This window comes from Protopterus annectens, chromosome 5.part0 (genome assembly GCF_019279795.1).
Source record: "Protopterus annectens isolate FY-2018-M chromosome 5.part0, PAN1.0, whole genome shotgun sequence".
Classification (NCBI taxonomy): domain Eukaryota; kingdom Metazoa; phylum Chordata; order Ceratodontiformes; family Protopteridae; genus Protopterus; species Protopterus annectens.
Genome location: NC_056735.1, coordinates 1,449,227,604 through 1,449,251,396, shown reverse-complemented (window position 1 = coordinate 1,449,251,396; position 23,793 = coordinate 1,449,227,604). Strand labels below are relative to the sequence as shown.

Here is a 23,793-nt window from a genome sequence, read left to right as displayed (position 1 = left end):
GGATCTGATGAGATACGTATGCAGTCCCATGATTGCTGATCTATATTTGTAGTCGATTGCAAGTAGACCCAGACCTCCTCCATTGTCAAGGACATATTATTTTGTTTCTTATAATAATTTGATAAGTATGGCAAATTTATCTCGTTTTTGTGGCCATTTGATTCAGTACTGTTTGGGGCCAGTCAGTCACACCAAAGCTGTAAGTTAGAACAGTAAGGGGCAAATTGATACATAGCTTGAACTTCATTTCTAGATGTCAAGGCGTTTTTTCAATATTGGCTTTAGTCTTCTGCAGGATTCCTTACTAAGCTTTATTCAGATTTATTCCTGTTTTATTGCCGACCCTTCTTTTATTCCCAAATATTTATACATGGCCCTCTGCTCATGTTCCTTTTATATCACATTCCTGTCCCAGGTTCATATTTTCTTGGTGCTACAGCTTTTGCACATTTATTAAGACCATATGCCATTGTTACATCATCTGAGAACATTTTAACTATTTGTAGTTGTGTTTTCAGCTCTTCATCTGATGAACTGTGCAGTTTTAAAGCAGCCACATAAATGAAACTGTAACCGTTGTCTAATCTGTTAAGTAGTCTAATCTGTTAAGTAAACGTCTTAATGGGTTAAGGGTAAGACAAAACAGTAGTATGGCAAAATAGTCACCCTGGAATATCCCCCTTTGAATTTTTCATTCTTTATTTATTTATTGCTTATTGACATTTGATTACCAGGGAAGTCCAACTGGGTAGAAGCCCATTTTCAGTGGAGGCCTAGGGAGAAAAGCTGCTGGAATAATAATTTGCCCTTTATCATTGCTTAGTTGCAAAGTGGTTTGCCACTGCTTCGTAGTCATTGCAATGTAATTGCTTGATTTAGGGTGTATCTTATATTCCTGTAAGCATTCTATTATTCTTGAATGGCATGAATGTATCCATAAAGACAAAAGGTAAAAAAAATCATGGACATTCAAAAGCCATATAGCTGCAACACTTGATGTTCTTAAAGGGTCATTTAAGCAATAACCCATGCCTGGGTGTGGGTAATGCTGGATTTACCCACGGTTGGTGTGGTTTGGTCATGAGGGCAAAGCCTGAGTGGCCAAACAAAGACAACCGTGGGTAAATCCAGCATTACCCACACCCAGAAGTGGGTTATTGCTATTATACAATGACATTATTTAAGAAAAAAAATACTTAATTTTCTTAAATAATGGCATTGTATAATGCCTCCGTGCTGACCTTCCACAGCTGTCTGGTATTCTGCGGAAGTTCTGATGTGCTGCGCATGTGTATGCTTACGCAGTACATCAGAGCTGTGTGTGGAAGCAACGGAGAAAGGAAGATCTCCGTTGCTTTTTTTAAGCTATCTCGCTATGTTAAACCCATTTAACATAGCGAGATTACAGCAATGGAGCTCTTCTGTTCTCTGTTGCTGTCTTAAAAAAAAAAAAAAAAAAATACTTGTACTAATGGAAAAAGTCCGGGTGACCAGACCTTTTTCCATTTGTATAAGTCTGATTTACAACACACGTTTTGGAATATTGATGGGGGGGTCATTGTATAATTGCATATATCCCAAGGGCCTCTTTTACAAGAGGTTTATGGTATCGCACAGTTTTTCTTGCAGTTTTTATTATCCATGAATGTGGAATGTATCAAATGCTTTTTTGTCATCTATCCATGCCATACTTATCTCCCTTTTTACAACTGTCTGTTATGGCTTTGTTTGGCAACAAATTATCTTTTGTTCCATATGATTTTACCTTTTTGTTCTGTTGCCATCGTTTATTTTTTCTTAACAACTATAACCTGTCTGCATCAATTCTATTATGTAATTTGTATATTGTCAGAAGGCAAGTTATTGGCCTATAGTTCTGAGGATGGCTTGCAGGTTTACACTTAAGGAGTATTGGTTTTCTTTTGTTGACCAGGTTGGTGTCTGTTTGGAATGCGTACATAAGCAATTCTTATGCAAGGCTAATTTTTTTTTGTAAAGATGTTAATCCCTTTAGCAGAAGTTAAGTAGTGCATCTAGGCCCGGTGTTTTCCATTCAGGAGCTTTTCTTAATTTTGTCTGTTTCTCTGGCTGTTACTTCATCTTATTTCTTGCGGTAGTTTCTTACTGTTTATTTTATTTCTTCTGGCCATTCAGATTCAGCATCTTTTGTTATGTTTAACAAGGTCTTAAGTATGTCTCCATAGTGTACCTATTTATTCTTTTTTGTGGTGTTTCTATTACATTTGTTTTGTTTCCAAGTTCTCTATAAAATCTTTTTGGTTCAACAATGAACTGCTGTTGTTGTACTTTTCCTTTATATTAATCCTTTATATTAATCTGCATACTGTCAAGTTTTTCTGCTTATGCTGACATTTTTAGTTTATTATTTATAATGGTAAGTGATAAAGCATGGTCTGTTTTGATACATTGTGTTGCTTTTACCACATCTATCTTTTTAAGTATTTTTGTTAATTTGTTCCCTTTTCTGTATTTTTCTAACAGTGATGCTTCTTGTCTTTAAGTGTTTTTTATTTTTTTTTCAATTCTGTTCTTCCATAATGGCCTTGTTTTATTTATTTATTTATTTGCTTGCTTGCTTTTTTTTACCAGGAAGGTCTGACTGGGTGGATAAATCTATTTTCAGTGGAGTCTGGGAAGAAAGCTCCAGGTAACAGGCTACAGTTTGTAGCATTAAATTATACAGTTCAATGCAAAGGCAATAAGAAAACTGGAATACATATATTCTGCATTCAGTAAAGTTGCAGTAAATAGATTAGTGGGAGTAATGGAGGCTACTGGTAGGAAAGGATGTTAGCAATAGGATGGCAGAAATAAATAAAGAATAAAGATGTTAACAATGGATTGTGATAGACAATGCTAGATGTGTGAAGAGTGTTGACATGGAAATTCATGTGCGAAAGTTTGAAAGGAAAATGAGAGTGGAATGGGTAGAAAAGGCAAAGTATACCTGAATATCTAAGAGTGCAGAATGCAAGGGAATTAAAGGAGAAAATGTGTCACAGAGAGTTAAAAAGCTTGTAGAGAGGATAAGTCTTAAGGCAGGAGAGGGAGCAGTATGCACCGATTAGCCAGGGGAGTAACATGATCATAGACAGGTGTCATTGAGATGTTGGATTTAGGGTTATTGTTTTGTTTTAAAGAGGGAAAGATGGAGTTCCATAGCTTATTGACATGAAAAGAGCAGCGAATTGCCAGCAGTATTGCTCTGTTTACTAGGGTATAGAAATAGTTTAATTGTGGAGAAATGTAAGTGTTGAGGGAGGTAACTTGTTCCCTTCTCTTCCTTTCCTTTTTGTTGTAATGCTGTACTTTTGTAGTAACACTTGATCCATCATTAGTTTATTTGTGTAGTAATATATCCCATTTACTTCTTAACACATGAATTGTTCTTAATAGTCCTGAATATAGTGTTCTTCTGTTTTACCAGGCTTTTAAGGTTTGGGGCTTACATACTTTTTGTAATCTATTTCTTTCATTTGGCTTAATATGTATGTCCAGCTGTATTAAATCAAGCAGATCTTCCCTTGGATCATTTTCTTCTGGACCATCTTCTTTACTCTCTGTTTCTTGCAAGTCTTGTACAGAAAGTTGTAGTGCATATTTTTATGACATACCCTGCTCAGATGCATCTTTGTTATCTGATGTTCTTCGTGTTTCACTGTTACATTCATTACATTTGGGTAATCTGCTGGCAGGTTGCCCTCAGTTGGCCTGAATAACAAAGTCTTGGGCCTGCGTCGGTTGCTGTCTCCTTTTCCATGACGTCCGGTCATCAGGGGTGTAAAACATGCAGCCGATGCCATTTTCTTCGGTCTTTCTTGCCGCGTAGTGCCCGAAGCAGAAGCAGTTCACAAGTGCCGGTCGGCAGACTCCTGAAATTTTCGTATTCGAGTTTCAGAACCAAAGTTTTCAAACTAAAGCTAAGCACCCCGTTGGGGAAACTTTTTCTTGCTCCTTACCGATGTCAGTAAAAGTTAATAATTGCATTACTTTTGGGAAACAAATACCTCATAAGGATTTGCATTTGTACTGTATTCCTTGCCTAGGCCCTGAGCACAACGTGCCTTGCTGTCGGTTTTGTGCTAGATTTAACCAACACACTATTAAGCGTCGGTATATTTTTGCTTCTAAATATTTTGGTTCAAGATTTAATTATCCTAAAATGTCGTCGGTTAGCAATCCGTCTACTGGAGTCCACAAAAAATGCATAGAAAAAGACAGAGACAGACTGTCGAGGTCCAAAACCAACGGCGAAGCTTCTCCTAAGCCAGTCTCCGGTACTCTGTGAGGTGCTTTCGCAGCCCCTGATACCCACTACTTTTGAGTCACAGGCCTCTACCGAGACCCATTCGGAGTCTGGTATGCCGCGGGATTCTCCGAGTATTGAACCCGTGGATGTCTCTCCCTTGGATGGGTCCGCAGCCACTGAGCAGGCACCGGCTTCTGAGGGTGTTTTCAGGCCTCAATATTTCTATATTAAACTGACGCCAGTAACAAAAACAAGGTCAAAAACAGCTTCTATGTCTAAAAAACCAACACATGAGCCACGTGCTCAGGCCCCTATGCCTAAAAAAGCAGATGATCAAAATTGCTGAGGATTTAATTACCTTGATCAGGGGTTCCCAACACCCCCCCCCCCGCGAAGAGGCCTAGGCAAGGCACTGATTATGAATCTTCAGATCAGGTTTCCATTTCTTCTGATTCCTCTTCTGATCAGGAATTTTCTGTTCTACCCTATGAGGATTCTGATGCAGAGAAATCTATCCCATCTGCATCTCCTCCTGAGGATTACCCTTTTGGAGAAACTTTGCATACTTTAAGGGAACATTTTCACTGGGAGAGTCAGGACTTCTCTGAATCAAAAAAGAGGCTTAGGGATTTCCTTCTTCCTCAGAATAGGCCTTTGGCAATACCCCCTATATTAGACATTGTTGATGTGTTCTCGGAATCAAGCATGGCTCCTGATTCCTTGCCTCTGGCTCCTAGTAAGCCAGACAAATATTACAGGGTTCTTGACTCCCGCAAATTTCTTTTCAAAAATCCTGCTGCTGATCCTGAGACTATTTCTCAGGGTCCCAAGAGTGTAAAGGACTTCACAGCCAAAAATCCTACCCTTCTGATAGAGATTCCAGGTCGCTGGATAGATGGGGTAAGAAAGTTTATACGTCTGCAACCTTGGCAATCAGGGCTTTAAACTGCCAGTTTCATATGCTTAAATATCAACAGCATGTTATGGGCTTACTGAAACAGAAAATGATGTTGATTTCTGACTGTGTGGAAAATAGTTACAGGAATTATTGCATTCAGCAGAACAGGTTGGAAAGCATACTTTGCAATGTGGTTTTGATTCCTTGGAGGCCTCTTGTAGGGCCGCTGTTACTGGATCTGTGATTAGAAGGCATGCTTGGCTCAAGGAGCAAAATCTGCCTAGTCATGTTAAAGCTAAATTGTTGGATGCCCCTTTGCAGCATGAAACTCTGTTTGGTAATAAGGCAGAAGAGGTTTTAAAGAAAATGGAAGACCAAGCTAAATCTATGCAAACTGTAAAAGATTTCTTGCAAGTGCAGCCACCCAGGTTCAGTAGGCACTGGCCTACTAAAAATTGGTCCTTTCCTGTGTCTAACAGAGCCATTCAGGGCAAATCCAGGTGCTCAAAAGGCTCCAGATACCAATCACAGGGTTCTTACAGGTCAAAGCAATGTGGTGCCTCCACCTCCAAATCTGGAGGAAACAAAGCACAACCCTACAGTAAGCAGTCTCATTGACTTTTCTCTACCATCACCAAGCACTTATCTTTCGGCAGCCCCCTTGGGGGGGGGGACTAGCACTTCATGCTCAAAATTGGCAGTTAATTACCCAGGACAAGTGGATATTAAACATAGTATCCAATGGGTACAGATTTCATTTCCATACTTTGCCAATTCCAGATGGATGGCCGGATCTGCCAGAAAACCAGTGGGCAGAGGCCTAGAAACAAGTCATGTCCCTCATGGATATGGGGGCTATTCAACTGGTACCAGAAAAGGAAAAAGGATAAGGTTTTTATTCAAGACTTTTCCTGGTACCCAGAAAAGACAATTTGTGGCATCCAATACTGGACTTATCAATTCTGAACACGTTCCTGGACATTCCAAAATGCTGACTTTACAACAGCTACTGTCTATGCTAGGCAAGAAAGCTTGGTTAGTGCATTCCTGCATATCCCAATAAGGAAATCATGCAGAAGATACCTCTGCTTCAAAGCAGGTTTTTTGCATTACCAATTCTCTGCACTGCTCTTTGGCTTATCTACTGCACCCAGGGTCTTTACAAAGTGCCTGGCACCAGTAATTGCATTCTGCAGACGAAGCATTCAAATTTATCCTTATCTGGATGATTGTCTCATTCAAGCAGAGGACAAGGACACTCTTGAACATCTGGCGTTTGTAAAAAGGCTTCTTGCATGCCTAGGGTACACCATAAACAAAAAGAAATCACAACTGGTACCCTCTCAAATAATTACATTCCTGGGTGCAAGCTTGAATACAACTGCCCAGATGGCTTACCTCACACCAGACAAACAAAGGCAACTGACAACATACTTCAAACAAATGGCAACAAAAACCCAGTTATCTGCAAGACAAATTCTGCAGGCTTTGGGGTTCATGGCATCCTGCATTCTACTAATTCCATATGCGAGACTGCATATGAGGAAACTTCAGTGGTACCTAAAAAGTTTATGGAGTCAACATTGCCACAGCCAGGAAACAATGATTCCTCTCATTCCCTGCCTACAACAGGAGTTTCTTTGGTGGGCAGAGACATGTCACCAAAACAAGGGACTGCCACCCAAACTCTAACTACAGATGCATCAGACTATGCTTGGGGGGCCCACCTGGCAAGGATATGCATTCAGGGCAAATGGAGCCCAAACCAAATTCATCTACATATCAACCAGAAAGAAATGCTAGCTGTTCAGAATGCTCTGACAGCCTTCAAGGACTTGTTTCATCCAGGACAACCACTGATAAAGACGGAGAACACCACAGTTATGTGGTACATAAACGAGCAGGGGGGGGGTACATATTCCTACCCCCTTTGCAGACAAGCCATGACCTTTTGGGCCACAGCCTTGACTTACCAATTACATCTCCAAGCTCAATTCCTGCCAGGAAAGCAAAATACTCTGGCAGGCGACCTAAGCAGAAATCTTATGGACCCGCACGAATGGAAACTGGATCCACAATTATTCAGCATCTTAACACAGAAATGGATCTATTTGCCTCTCCTCAAAATTATCAGTTGGAGAAATTCTGCACAAGAACTCCTCACAAAAAAGCATGGAATGTAGATGCTCTATCCTTCAGCTGGAAAAACCTATCAGTCTGTGCCTTTTCCCCTCTGCGTCTTCTCTCCAAGGTCTTACTGAAAGTCAGACAGGAAAAACCAAAAATGATCCTAATTGCTCCAGACTGCCCTCGCCAGCACTCGTACCTGCTTCTAAGGAACAAGTCACACCTTCCTCCATGGTACTTGCCTCAAATACCTCATCTACTGTCTCAGCAGAACTTTCAAATTCTGTACACTCTGCTCCAAACTCTGAACCTTGCAGCATGGCTAATCAACTGATTATTCAAACCACACCTTTCAGTAAATCTGTGATGGATGCCATTTTGGAAGCCAAAAGGCCTAGTACTAGAAAATTTTATGCTGAGAAATGGAAGAGATTCTGTGCTTGGAACCAAGCACAAGGAATAGACACAACAAAGCCCAATATTCCTCAGATTTTACAATATTTAACTGAGATGCTTGACAAGGGCCTATCTTTTTCTTCAATAAAAATCCATGCCTCTGCCATTTCGGCTCATTACAACACAGAGCCTCCCCTCTTTTCACATCCACTGCTTAAATGTATCTTAGAGGGGCCAAAAATGTAAGGCCTCCCAGAAGAGCACCAACTCCTGCATGGCACCTCAATTTTGTGCTGGAAAAACTCACCCTGCCCCCTTTTGAGCCAGCAGCTACTGCGGATATAAAATTTCTATCGTGGAAAACAGCTTTTCTTTTGACAGTCACTTCAGCAAGAAGGATTTCAGAACTACAGGCTCTCATGGCAGTGGAGCCTTTTATATTTTACCCGGACAGGGTGTCCCTCAGGACCAATCCTTCTTTCATGCCTAAGGTGGTATCCAGTGTGGCTCTTAACCAGACCATTCACCTGCCAACATTTTACCCAAATCCGCAGAACAATGGGGAGCGGATTCTGCATTCATTGGATGTACACAGACAACTAAGATTCTACTTAAACAGGACCAAATCTCTAAGAAAGTCTGAGCAGCTACTGGAAGCATTTGCTGCAGGATCAGAGGGGAAGGCTATATCAAAGCAGACTATTTCTAAATGGATAAGCCACTGCATTCGTTTCTGCTATTTGCACCATGGTAAACCTGTGCCCAAGGGGATCAGATCACATTCCACCAGGGCTGCCTCTACTTCAGCAGCTTTTCTCAGAGAGGTCCCAACCAAAGACATTCTAGAAGCTGCTAGCTCTGTTCATACCATCACAAAGCTTTATCATTTACCTCTCTCCTCCAAATCCAGGGCAGGCTTTGCCACTGCAGTCCTGCAGGGCCTTATAGCTGCTCCTAATGCAGTTTAGTTCCATCCTCCCATCCATAGCTTTGGGATTCTACCCAAATGTAATGATTGCAACAGTGAAACACGAATAACATAGTACAGTTGTGTACACTTACCATAAGTGTAGATGTTCGAGTGTATTCACTGTTACAGTCCGGATTACCCACCCGCCATCCCCCAGTCTATACTTTTTCTTTCCTTCACTATGCTCAAAAGCCTTTGTGGTGTATTTTGCTTTTAGTTGAAGGTAAAGTTTATTTTTCTAAAAGTGCATTTATATATTTACTGTTTATATATATATATATATATATATATATATATATATATATATATATATATATATATTCTCCCCATTTGGGGGCACCTGACATCTTGGGCAAGAAAAACTGAATAAAATGGTGTCGGCTGCATGTTTTATACCCCTGACAACCTGACGTCATGGAAGAGGAGACAGCAACCGAAGCAGGACCCAAGACTTTGTTATTCAGGCCGACTGAGGGCAACCTGCCAGCAGATTACCCAAATGTAATGACTGCAACAGTGAATACACTCTAACATCTACATTTATGGTAAGTGTACACAACTGTACTTTCCTCCTCCTCATAGGAACCCATTGGCCCGTCACACAGCAATATTACCTGTGTCAGAGTTGCCACTGTGTTATGCTCCTTCCTTTGCTGTGCAACTTATTGGACTTTCTTGTGAGTCTGCTTCAGGAGGCTCCAAAGCATTGCCCTATGGCAAATCCTCTTCAGAGACATCCTACACTACCCACTTCTGCTCAATTTGGGGACCCATTATTCCATTTTGTTGCCACACTGGCTGTTTTGGACTTTCCACTGTAAACCCTTCATTTCACAGATAGGCTATTATTTCAGATTTTATTTAATTTCTACCTTACTACTCTTCCTTTCTACATTCCCCTTTTGCAGTCTTATATTGTGAAATTTTCCATATCCAGGTACTTTTGCCTGCATTTTTCTTCAAGTACTCTGGAGATGCTATTTCTGTATGATCAGTTTGACTTTGTCCTTTGCATAGTACTAGATCTCTTTGAATGTTTATTTTATATACCTTTCAAAACCTCTGTTTTTGTTTCTATTTCCTCTGTCATTTCTTTTTCCAGGCGGCCCAATGTTGCTTCATCTAAATAATGTTTTTCATTGCATTAAGGAGCATTTTTTTTTGTAGCTTCTGGCATCTTTTCTTGAGTAAGCATTTTTTCTTCCCTCTAATTTTTCTCTTAATGTTTCTAAATAGCCTCTGTTTAGCAGTTCTGGGCTTTTTGCATAATAGTCACAATACCGAATTACTTTATTATCCTCAACAGTCCATTTTGTTATCTCTATGACTTTTTTCCTTGGCCTGTCAGTTTTTGTTGATTTCTACTTCCAACAAAGAGCAGCCACAGTCCCCCTAACCCTGGCTAATTCTCTTGTAGAAATGTTTCCATATCCTGAGGACTCTGCATTGTCTTTTTCCCAGTCTGGCAACAGTGTGCACACACAGGATTTTGCACTTTTTATCCTGGGACTTGAGCACTCAGTTTTCTTCTTCTGTTTTACTTCTTTTTTATTTAATTTACCTTTTTCCTTTATATATAAAGTACAGTCAATTTATCAGTGTTATCTTGGTGAAATTTATAAAAGCTGGTTTACCACGTAAAAGTACTTGTCAAGATTTGAAGAGTAATTCATTTCCAGCAGTACTACTCTCCTTTTCTTGCTCACAGTCATGATTATAGGATGTCCAGTTATGACTACATCCTTTCACTTCCTAACACATGCTGATATGCGCCAAACATGTCCAGAGAGGGAGAGTCCATATTCTGTGCAAGTGAACAATCCTGAATGCTAACATGGGTATGGTGTGTGTGTGTGTGTGTGTGTGTGTGTGTGTGTGTGTGTGTATATGCATGTATATGTATATATATATATATATATATATATATATATATATATATGTATGTATATATATGTGTGTGTGTATGTATATATATATAAATATATGTGTGTATGTGTGTGTGTGTATATATATATATATATATATATATATGTGTGTGTGTATATATGTGTGTATGTGTGTGTGTGTGTATGTATATATGCATGTGTGTATATATGTGTGTATATATATATATATATATATATATATATATATATATATATAGCTCAGATGGCTTAGTGGTAAATTGCTGTGGCTATGGTGTGCGGGGTCCTGAGTTCAAGACTTGCCAGGGCTGATGTTTTGGCTTGTATTTACCAGGCTGTGGGTGTTGATTCATTACTGGGACTAAGCAGAGATTCCTTAAGATTCCAAGAGCAGAGTAAGTATTTCTTACACTTATTTCATTGAATTGCACTTATGTAATGCTTATAATTGGGCCATACAGTTAATCTACTACATTTTGCACTGTTGTAAAACTTTTTTTTACTGTTTCACTGCATTTATGTACTGTTTTATACTGTTTTAATTGTTTTTCATTGCTAGATACTGTTTCATTACTCTAATTGCATGTTTACTGAATTACTTAACTGTTTTTTTCATACTGAGAGTTGTATTTTCTGTTTGTGAGTGCTCTATCCATGCTTTTCTCTGCATTTTTTTGAGGTGTCTTTGTTCTAGTCAGGTATCATTTAACTGAATGTTTGCAGTTAAAAGCATTCTCTAGAGTTTCCTTTCTCCTTTATCTGTTTAAAACTTTCATTTAGTGGCTACAGCTAGTAGCTGTAATAGCCCCCCCCCCCAATTGTTGTCTTGTTCTTGTACTTGGTGGCTTTGCAGTTGCCCGCCTATACTGTATATTTGATCTGGGACACTCCTCTCTTTCTAGTGTCATTAGTTCATTTTGCCTAATAGTGAGAGAAGATTTGAGAAGGCCAACCCACTTAGATTCTTAACCTTGAATTATCTTCTGTTCCAGCTTTCTCCTTTTCCACTTTAGAAAAAAAATTCTAAACTTGTTTCCCCATTTCCTGTAAATAGTCTAGTCCAGATACAGATTTACTTTATCCTGGACTGTTTGTAAACTCCTGAGCCCCCCAAGCCTGTTTGTGTTGGAGGGAAGCCTGCTAGCTGATCAGTGAGAGTGGTAAGCGCTAGGTAACCTACCTACCACTTAAGAGCACTTGCTTACAAAGTAATACATCATCCAGGCAACACACCAGCCCTGCAGCAACTACTCCAGTCTTACACCACTATCAGATTCCTGAGATCAAGTACCCAACACCTCCTTAAGGTAACAAACTTTAAAAATGAGGCAGGTAGATCTGTTTATAGCCACTTCATCTCTAAAATCTGGAACTCCCTTCCAGCCCACATAATAAATAACAACTCCACCACCCAATTCAAAAAACTACTCAAAACACACATTTTGAGTCACAGATTATGTTCCTGTACTACCCTTAGATAGTAACTCGTATGTCTCTGTCTCCAGCAACTAGAGTAACAGCTAATCTACTGCTTTTGTAATGTCTGCATGGGGTAATAGTATCATTGAACACTGTAAAGAAACCTAAAGGACATAGCATGCCTCTCATGTGTAGAAATGAGTTATGGAAGTTATCTACTCTATCTTCCTGCTATACTTGCTGTTAAACAACTCTATGTTGTGTCTTTCGGCTTTTCCCGGTTAGGGGTCGCCACAGCGGAACTCCGGTCAGCTAATGATTGGCAATAGATTTTTACGTGCCGAGTTGCCAGCTCTGATGCACAACCTTCAACAAAGGTACGCCCATTCACGCATGTCTCCACACAGAAGACGCTTTAGCTGAGAATCGAACAGGACAACGTCTTACTGTGAGGCGACAATGCTACCGCAGCACCACCACCACCGCAGTAAACAACTCTATAACATGTATATATTAATGTAGCCTGTGAATGTTGGCAAATACACTCTTTGGTTAACTCACTATCCTATATGTACTATACTTCTATAAGAAGTATAAAGACTGTGTACTCTATATATTGTTTAGTTGAACCATTTGGTTAACATGTATTTCTCTTTTTAATGATTTTGCTACTCTGGAGCTTTAATCCCTGGGCATCCACTGAAAATGGACATATATCCAGTTGGACTCTCCCGGTTAACAAATGTAAAATAATTAAATAAAAAATGAGAGGTTCTGGCCCAGAAATTGCAGTTATTGGCCATTTGGGAAGTTTTTCCATCTCTCTCAACTTTGTGATTTAAAAGCCCACATTTGCATGTGTTTCCCCCTTTCCTGTAACTAGTCTAGTTCTGATACAGAGTTGCTGTATCCAAGACTGCTTGTAAGCTTCTGAGCCGCCCAAGCCTTTCTGTGTTGGAGGGAAGTCTTCCAGCTTTTCAGTGGGAGTGATAAGCACTAGGTAGTCTATCTAGCACAAGAGGAGTGGTTTCTGGCCCAGATATTGTGATTTATTGGCCTTTTGGGAAGTTTTTTCCATCTCTTTCAACTTTCTGGATTAAAAGCCTATTTTTGCGCTTGTTTCCTCTCTTTCCTGTAACTAGTCCAGATACAGATTTGCTATGTTCAAGACTGTTTGTAAGCTTCTGAGCCCCCAAGCCTTTCTCTGTTGGAGGAAAGCCTTCTAGCTTATCAGTGGGAGTGGTAAGCACTAGGTAGCCTATCTACCACAACTGGAGTGGCTCCTGGCCCAAAAATTGTACTTTATTGGCAGTTTGGACAGTTTTTCCATCTCTCTCTACTTTCTGATTTAAAAGCCCGCATTTCCGCTTGTTTCCCGCCTTTCCTGTAATTAGTATAGTCCAGATACAGACTTGCTATATCCAGGACTGTTTGTAAACTTCTGAGCGGTGCCAGAGTCTGCTCTTCAGTTTTTCCCCTTAGATTTACTAGTTCTCTCCTGTCCTGCACTTATACTGGCTTATTAGTCTAGCACTTTACCAGACTTCTTGTAGCAATTATTGTAGCACGCAAAAGTGCTTCCAGTACTAAATGTTCTAAAAGGAAACAGATCCAGTAGTATTATCAATGCCCACCCCTCCAGGCATGTCTAAAGGTCAGTTCCCTATGCTTTCCTCCTATTAACCTGGTGAACATGGCCTTCCTGAGGCAATGTAACAACTGCCTCATGTGCACCGACAACCCTGTCCTCTTGCCTTTCAACACTCAGACTTGCGAGAGATGCACTTGTATATCCAAATTGGAAGCCACGCACTCTCCAGCCAAAACCGGAGTAGCTGGTCAAGAGGAGAAGGTCAATACTTGCACCACACCACATGGAACACACAGCCCTCCAGAACACACACCAGCACTGCTTTCACACAGAAACACAAACCACACACCCACCTTCACGGAGGCTCTCAGTAAAAATCTACCCAGACCTCCAAGGCAGAAACACACTCAATCACCACAACACAACACTAATCATAATACCAATAACTCTCCTAAACGGGTAACTATCACGTCATCAAACTTTTACAAGTTCGAACCACATATGGTTGAGACCATATGTTCGGATTTGTAAAAGTTTGAGCGTGTGACTGGAAATCTCAATAGGTGGAGGTTTCCATTCACTTCAATATGGTGCAATCTTGGAGTTAGTATATTTAAGTAGCGGGGGGTGTGGGGGGTGCAGGGAGGCTTGCCCCCTGCTTACAACAGTTTATTTTGTCTGTTGTGTGTGTTTTTTTTTTTTAGGTAGTCAAAGTTATGTAATTTCAAACATAATGGTTCGACCATTAGGTGTTCGAAGTTGCGTAACTTCGACTATGTGATATTTACCCTCCTAAACAGTGTGCCACTCAACCAAAGCTGAGTGGAGTCCCACAGGGTTCAGTCTTGGGTCCTCTCCTGTTTGGCATCTACTTCTCTGAAGTCCAGGCCAACACGAAGTGACTCTGGCTAACCAAGTTCGCAGACGATTGCAGGTTGGGAGCTATTATTAGCTCCCCAAGTGATGTTGACATACTACAGAATGGCCTCACTGAGAGCGACTGGTGTCAGAACCATGGCCTTAAGGTCAATGCCAAAAAAATGTCATCATCCCCTTTGGCGAAAAAGCTGGTTCCCATGAATTACAACTTTGATGGTAGTCCACTGAACACAGAAGGCGTTATAAGTGATCTGGGAACACAGGTTGACAGCAACCTCTCTTTTGATCACCACATTGCCACTGTGATCAGAAAGTCCTTCTGTGTGGCACATCTCATTGCTAAGGGTTTTGCATCCCAGAAGAAAGAGGTCTTTGTCTCCCTCTACTCTCCTCTCATTAGGCCAATCATTGAGTACAATGCCCCATTTGGCATGTACTTCACTAGACACCCGCAACAACTGGAGAGGCTGCAAAAGTACCTCACAAAGAGGATCCTAGGCCTTAAATACTTGTGCTATATGGACAGACTAAAAAAACTCCCATCTATTCTCTGTATCATATCGCCTACTTAGAGGTGATCTCTGCTTGACTTACAAAGCCATGTCTGACCCAGCTCTGTTAGAAATGCTACATCTAAAGAAATCCCAATCCCTCCATACCACACGCTCCAGAGACCTCAACCTCATTACCACAATTAACAGAACATGCTGGAGGGACAGGTTCATATCGCAGAGACTGCACATGCTATGGAACAGGCTTCCCATACATGTCAAGCAGAGCACCTTGCTTGACCCTCTTCAAGGGAAATCTTGATGAGTGGATGGGAAACAGAAAATTCACCCCAGGGATAACTCCAGTGGCTCTACTCGACAGAGGCACTGGGAACTAAGGTCAGGTGGTATGCCAGGGTAATCCTATGGTTAGGCTTGTAAAAGTCCCAGGGCTATTCACCTAGTACACACCTATGAACCTATGTATATGTGTACAGTGTGTGCAAGAGACAAAGACATTTCATATTTGAGAGAGAGGGAATGTGTGTGTGTGTGTGTGTGTGTGTGTGTGTGTGTGTGTGTGTGTGTGTGTGTGTGTATACACATATGTGTGTGTGTATTTATATATCTCTTGTTATATATAGACGAAGTGAGTGAGCTAGCGTGAGAAAGGGAGAACAGATTTGAAGTGTTGACTGCATTTTGCAATAATGTTATATTATTACTCGTAATTCTTAATAATATTTTCCTGAGCTTTATTTTCAGATATTAGCATTTGGTTAAATCAAGCAATTAAAGGTGCAAGAGACCGCCATGGCAATGCCATACAGAATGCCCACCTCCTTGTTCTGTTCCATCGACTCTGCAAGCTGCTTTTCTTTAGGATTCGGCCTATTTTTGTGTTTGATGGAGATGCTCCTTTGCTGAAAAGACAAACATTGGTATGTGCATCATTTCGCATGTTTATGTAGACTGAAGAAAGAAGGCATGCTTAGGTATGAAAAGCTTACTTGAATTGTGCAAAATTTGCAGATATATAGTACTTAAACACTTAAAGAAAGCTGTAAGATGAGAAAAGCAAGTTAAAGTCCTGATTCATAGCCCCCCATGTTCTTGTTCTATAACTCCACCTGTGAAAATTCTATGCTGTCTTGTTCATTTCCTATTTAATGTGCAGTTGTAGGTTTAATTACTTTAAGGAAGTAATGACCTTTTACTGTTAAACTTACTACATGTTACTGTTTACATTTTGGAAATGCACTGTTTCAGCTTGACTTAGTCTGATTTTGTTAAACAGCTTACTAGAGCACATTGCTGTTATTGCTTTTAAATTGCAACTGAGTGCTCTCATTGGTGTTCGGCCACCATGTTGTTTAGTCCATCAGCGTGCTGTTTCAATTTGTGTTATATTTTACTACTTATCTTATTTGAGTGCCTATTCTCTGACTGTATTGTGTGGAAACTGAGTGATTTTACTGTAATTTTATGTCCTGCCACCATGTTGCTCAGTTCTGTTGGCATGTATTACTAAGTAGCAACAAATAGCTGGAAATGTGTACTGGCAATGAATTCTATGAAATTAAGGTGGTGATGGACTGAATTTTATATTACTGAACAGGGTGACTTTCTTATTAATTATCACTGCTTGTTCCTTAACTAATTTGTTTGATTAAGTACTGCTTAGCTAAACTACATACATAGTGTTTTTTGTTGTCTGTCTCTTATTCCCACATTTTTTTACTTCACCTGCCACCTTTTTTGGCTTCATATTAAATTTCTCTCTCTCTCTCTCTCTCTTTCCCTACAGTCCCTTAACCACATTCAGAAGTCCAACAAAAGAAAACACTGAGGCAACTGCCTACATACAAGAACACATAACCCTGTGCAAACCAGGAAAAAGCTACTGCAAGTCCTACTTTTATCAACCGACTGTGAGCAATGTAGGTCTAATGCAGTAAACTCTCACTTAACCAGCACCCGTGGGGATTGGTAGATGCTGGTTAAGTGTATATTCTGGTTGCTTGAGATATGCTTTGCTATTTTTGATTGGCTTGTATGTCAGTATGCAAGCCAATCAAATGCCGGTTGCTAGAGTTGCCAGTTGCTTGAGTCCCGGATAACAGGGATTTTACTGCATAATCTCTGTCTGGTACTCCCATTGGTTCTTCTGCTGTGCACACTACTGGACCCCTTTCTTCCCTTTTCCTCAACTTTATTGTAACAAAAATATACAGCTTTCCAAAGTTTTCCAATTATTGTATATTCTACCTCCCTGATGCCCTACAATGCATTCTGCATACATCTGCTTTTGAGTTCACATAGATAAAAAGACACCTTTAGGTACTGACCTGGGCTAGCTGGTTGATTTGCTTTTCTCATCTCACAGCTTTCTTCAAGTCCTGGTTCAACCCAATCTGTTTACCCTCACTTAGCTCAGGCTCACTCCTCTCCCCTACCCTATCCCCATCCCCACCCACCCCCACTTTCTTCAAATTTATATAATCAGTTTAATTAACCACACCCCCATAACTGCTCATTTTCCTCCTTCCAGTCAGTCCTAGCTATCCAGTCACTCAAAACTACTTCCTTCACCCTATTACTCTAATTAACTCTCAACTACCCTCACTTCTTTCCCTCAGTATGCAGTGTTACTCATCCTACTTAATTCCCCTCCTTCTACTCCAACTCCTATCACTCCCACTACCACCACTCCCACTCTTCTTCTACTATCTCCCTCAATCACTACAATCCACTAACCTCTATAAACGTCTCAGTAGCTTCCTCACTGTTTGCTCACTTTCTAACTCTTACATAAATGCAAAATACTTCTCCCTCCCTCTTCCCCCACAAAACCTAAACCAAACTTCTGTTCTACAGCCATCTTACCACAGCATTCAAACCCTCTTTTCCAAGCCTTCTGCTGGCCAGCGATATTCACCCCAACCCTGGCCCACCCTCCAACCTAACCACAGGTACCCATACTCACAACTCTAACACTCCCACTACATTACCTAACCGTTCTCCCTTCTTGCTCCCTATACCACCTATCCAAACTCCTCAACCTCACAAAAGCCTTGAAAATACTCTCCCTCAGTATTTAAAACATTCTGTATCACAATGCCACTACTCTACCTGACTCCCTCAGTAACCATCTCCCTACCCACATGTTACGACACTCACCTCATCTGCTGAAGCCTCACCAATACAAAGACAGCCATAATCTCTCTAATTTATGCCCAGATACCTTCAATAATCTTCTCTCTTCCATTAACTAGTCCTTTACTCTACGCCCTCCCTCTCAGTGAGGCTGCCTCCAAATTTAACAACACCTAGCCCCTACTAGAAAAATAAGAACAAAAACAAACTTTTTGTTCCATGGTTAACTCAGTCCAGCTGTATACTAATGCTTAAACGAGACAGTGCCTGGAAAACCTGTAAAAAAAACAAACTCCCATTGCCATCTCCAAACCTGTAGAGAACTTACGAACCTAACCAAGAAACAAGTTGATCTGGACAAAAAACAGTACTATCAAAAAACACTAGATAACCCCAACTCCAACACAAAAAGTTTTGGAATAGTATCAGCAAACTCGGTTATATCCATTCAACCCTTCTACCCCAAGCCTCTGTCCTAGCAGTTCACCAACAGAAATTGCCTCCTTTCTTAATTCCTTCTTCATTGACTCTATAAAAAAGTTAACTAAACCTGACAACACCTCCCTGTCCCCATCTGGTCCCCATCCCTCTACCTATTCCACCCAGTTTTGTCTTAAACCTGTCCCTACTGCATACATCAAATCTCTTCTTACCAAACTGAAAAGCTGCTCCCCCTCTGCTGACAACTTACCTCCTCTATTCCTTAAACTTGTAGCTAACTCTGTTGCACAGCCAGTCTCCATGTTAGTAAACATGTCAATTCTAGAGAGCACAGTCCCTGACGTGGAAAAATCCTATGTTCTACCACTCCACAAAGGTGGCAATTCAGCTGAACCAATCAACTACAGACCATTCGCCATACTATCCCTCTTATCCAAAATTCTAGAAAAATGTATTTATAACCAGCTTCTCAAACACATCATACAAGACGACCTGTTAACTCCCACCCAGCACAGTTTCCGTCCTCACCACAGCACCTTTACTGATCTCATTTCATTTACACAGAATATCATCAAAGCACGGGACAATAACGTACTAGTCTCGTGGCTCTTCCTTGATCTATCTAAAGCCTACAGCACAGTTTCCTATAGCCTACTGCTCTCAAAATTTTCTTCCCTAAACATCTTCTTTTCTACTAAACTATGGATGTTCTTCATGTTTCACTATTGCAGTCATCACATTTGGGTTATCTGCTTGCAGGTAGCCCTCATCGGCCTGATTATCAAAGTCTTGGGTCCTGCATCGGTTGCTGTCTCATCTTCCATGACATCAGATAGTCAGGGGTATAAAGCATGCAGCCGACGCCGTTACATTATTCTTTCTTGCCGTGCGTTGCCCGAAGCAGAAGCAGTTCGCAAGTGCCGGTTGGCCGACTCCTGAAATTTTCATTTTCGAGTTTCAGATACGAAGTCTTCAACTAAGCTAAGTGCTCCGTTGGGGAACCTTTTTCTTGCTCTAAACCAATGTCAGTAAAAGTTAACAATTGTATTTCTTGTGGAAAGCAAATACCTCATAAAGATTTTCATTCGTACTGCATTCCTTGCCTAGGCCCAGACCACGACGTACCTCGCTGTCGGTTTTGTGCCTTATTCAAACCTCGTACTATTTGTCGTTGGTTCATTTCCGCATCTAAATAGTTTGGTACTCTGTTCAATTATCCAGAAATGGCTTTGGTAAGCTACCCGACTACCGACATTCCAAAAAAACGCAAAGATAAAGACAGAGACAGACCGCATAGGTCCAAAGCAGCTGACTACGCTTCTCCTAAGGTAGTCGCCAGTTTGCCGGTACTCAGTGAGGCGCTTTTGCAGCCCCTGATACCCGCTACTTCAGATTTGCATGCCTCTACTGAGACCCATTCGGAGTCCGGTATGCCGCGAGATGCTTCTTCGACTGTGTAACCTGCGGATGTCTCTACCTTGGATGGGTCAAGAGCCGCTGTGCAGGCACTGGCTTCTGAGGGTGTATTCAGGTCTACTGATTTGCATATTAAACCAACGCCATCTTCTTCCTCAAGGCCTAAAACTTGATCCATACCCAGAAAACTTACGCCCAGACCACATGGTCAGGCCCCTATGCCTAAAAAACAAATGATAAGAATGTCTGAAGACCTTATTAGTCTAATCAGGGGAAGCTACCCTTCTCCCTCTAAGAGACCTAGAACTGATTTTCCTTCTGATTCTTCTGATCAGGATTCTGAAATTTCTATTTTTTCTGATGACCAGGATTTGCCCTTATCTACCTATGAGGATTCTGATGCAGAGGACTCCATTCCCTCTGCTTTCCCTCCAGAGGATTTCTCTTTTGGTGAAACCTTGCATACTCTTAGGGAGCATTTCCACTGGGAAAGCCAGGATTACTCTGACTCCAAAAAGAGGCTTAGGGAATTCTTACTCCTGCCTTAACACAGGCCTTTAGCTATCACTCCTGTACTGGACATTGTAGATGATGCCTTCTCAGAATCTAGCCTGGCCCCTGACTCTTTACCTCCTGCTCCCAGAAAGCCTGATGGGTATTACAGGGTACCTGACTCTCACAAGTTCCTCTTTAAAAATCCTACTGCGGATTCTGAGACCATTTCACAGGGACCCAAAGGCATTAAGGCCACTACTGCCAAAAATCCTACCCCCTCTGATAGAGATTCCAGGGTGCTGGATAGATGGGGTAAGAAGGTATACACTTCTGCAATGTTAGCCATTAGAGCCTTAAACTGCCAGTTTCATATGTTGAAGTGTCAGCAGCATATTATTGGATTGCTTAAACAGAAAATGATGTTGACTCCTGACTGTGCTGAAAATAATTACAGGATTTAATGCATTCTACTGAACAAGTGGGAAAACATACTTTGCAATGTGGTTTTGATTCATTAGAGGCATCTTGCAGGGCTGCTGTCACTGGGTCTGTACTTAGAAGACATGCTTGGCTTAAGAAGCAATCTTTGCCAGATCGTGTTAAAGCTAAATTACTGGATGCTCCCTTAAACCAAGACTGCCTGTTTGGCAACAAAGCAGAAGAAGTACTTAAAAGATGGTGGAAAAAGCTAAATCTATGCAAACTGTTAAAGATTTCCTGCAAGTACAGCCCCCCCCCCCAGGTTTAGTAGGCATTGGCCCTCTAAGAATTGGCCCTTTCCTGCCTCTTCCAGGCCTTCTCAGTCCAAACCCAGAACCAGCAGAACACCCAGGCTTCAGTCCCAGGGTGCTCACAGGACTAAGCAGTGGGGGGCTCCCACTTCCAATGCAGGGAGTAGTAAGACTCTCCCCTGTGGTTAACTGTCTCAATGACTAACTTTAAACCTTCCAAGCTCTGCTCAACTGACTATTCCTTTAGGGGGAAAGATCGCCCTGCATGCAAAAAATTGGGAACTTATTATCAGGGACAAATGGGTCCTAAATATAGTTTCCCAAGGATACAAATTCCACTTCCACTCCTTACCAACCCCAAATGGTTGGCCAGACCTACCCCCAAATCAGTGGGCAGAGGCTCGCAAGCAAGTTCTCTCTCTTTTAAGCATCAGGGCTATTCAACCTGTCCCAGAGGAAGAATGGGAGCAAGGTTTTTACTCAAGACTTTTCCTGGTACCCAGGAAAGACAATTTCTGGTGTCCTATCCTGGACCTGTCTATCTTAAACACATTTTTGGTAATCCCAAAATTCAAGATGCTAACTCTTCATCAGCTGCTTCCCATGCTAGGCAAAAATGCCTGGTTGGCAACACTGGATTTAAAGGAAGCTTACCTGCACATCCCAATAAGGGAATCTTGCAGAAGATACCTACACTTTAGAGCAGGTTACATGCACCATAAGTTCTCTGCACTGCCCTTTGGCTTATCTACTGCGCCCAGGGTATTCACAAAGTGCCTAGCTCCAGTCATTGCATTTTGCAGGCAAAGAAATATTCAAATATACCCATACCTGGATGATAGTCTGATTCAGGCAGAAAGCCAGGACATACTATTAAATCATCTGGCATTTGTAAAGAAATTGTTAACTTCTCTGGGGTACACCATAAACAAAAAGAAATCAAATCTTGTACCCTGCCAACAAATTGTATTCCTGGGAGCAAGCTTGAGTACAACTTCCCAGATGGCCTACCTCACGCCAGAGAAACAAGTTCATTGGACAGCCTACTTCAATCTACTGGCCACAAAGTCCCAGCTATCTGGAAGGAAAATACTGCAAGCACTGGGGTTCATGGCCTCTTGCATTCTACTAATTCCATATGCAAGACTGCATATGAGGAAACTACAATAGTATCTAAAAAGCCTATGGTGTCAACATTCTCAGGATCTAGAATCAATGATTCCCATCATACCTTGTCTAAAGATAGAGTTCCTTTGGTGGGCAGAGTCCTGCCACCAAAACAAGGGACTGCCATTCACTCCACCCCCTACTGCCCAAATCCTAACAACAGACACATCAGACTATGCATGGGGGGAGCTCACGTGGCAGGGCATTGCCTTCGGGGCAAATGGAACCCAAGTCAAATGCACCTGCATATCATTCAAAAAGAAATGTTAGCTGTACAGAATGCTTTGACAGCCTTCAAGGACCACATTCTTCCAAGACAATTATTGGTAAAGACAGACAACACCACTGTTATGTGGTACATAAACAAGCAGGGGGGAACCCACTCATACCCTCTCTGCAGACTAGCCATGGCTATGTGGAACACAGCTATAGCTACCAAGTGCACCTACAGGCTCAATTCCTGGTAGGAAAGCTAAATACACTGGTAGATGACCTAAGTAGAAATCTCATGGACCCACATGAGTGGATACTGGAACCAAAGATATTCAACATGTTGAGAAACAAATTGGGGAGCCCAGAGATAGACCTGTTTGCCTCCCCTCAGAGCAACCAGTTGGACAAATTCTGCACAAGGACACCTGACAAACAGGCTTAGAAAGTGGATTCCCTGTCCTTCACCTGGGAAAACCTACCAGTTTATGCCATTACCCGTCTGCCTCTCCTCTCCAAAGTGCTACTAAAGATCAAACAGGACAAACCAAGGACAATACTGATTGCACCGGACTGGCCACTCCAACACTGGTACCCCGTCTTGCGCAGTGTGTCACTGCTGGCACCATGGCACCTGCCTCAGACCCCTGCCCTGCTGTCCCAACAGAAGGGACAGATTCTGCACCCACAGCTTCAAACCCTGAAACTTGTAGCCTGGTTTATTACCTGACTTCTCCGTTACCATCCCTTAGTAAGCAAGTGATGGATATCATTCTGGAGGCAAGGAGGCCTAGTACTAGAAAATCCTATGCTGAAAAATGGAAAGGATTCTGTTCCTGGAGCCAGACTCAGGGGATGGGCACAGCAGTATCCAATTTACCCCATATTCTTCAATACTTAACTGAGATGCTTCACAACAAGGGCCTTTCGTTTTCTTCCATCAAATTTCATGCCTCAGCCATTTCAGCAAATTACAACACAGAACCACCCCTCTTCTCTCATCCCTGCTGAAGCAGTTCCTCAGAGGGGTCAAAAACTTAAGACCACCCAGGAGAGCCCCTACTCCAGCTTGGGACCTTACCTTTGTACTGGCAAAGCTCACTCTTCCTCCCTTTGTGCCAGCCTCAAATGCAGAGTTGAAATTCCTTTCTTGGAAAACAGCCTTCCTTCTAGCCATCACTTCAGCAAGAAGGGTGTCTGAATTATAGCCCCTCATGGCAGTGGAGCCCTTC

The 23,793-nt window shown here is 41.5% G+C and overlaps 1 protein-coding gene across 1 annotated transcript in view; it reads left to right on the top strand.

Moving 5' to 3' along the window:
* Positions 1–23,793, top strand: part of LOC122801730 (DNA excision repair protein ERCC-5-like) — a 941,093-nt gene that overhangs the window by 130,620 nt on the left and 786,680 nt on the right. The window contains exon 3 of the mRNA XM_044071253.1: positions 15,711–15,886. Coding sequence (XP_043927188.1) covers positions 15,711–15,886 — 176 coding nt within the window. The remainder of the gene's footprint in view (positions 1–15,710; positions 15,887–23,793) is intronic.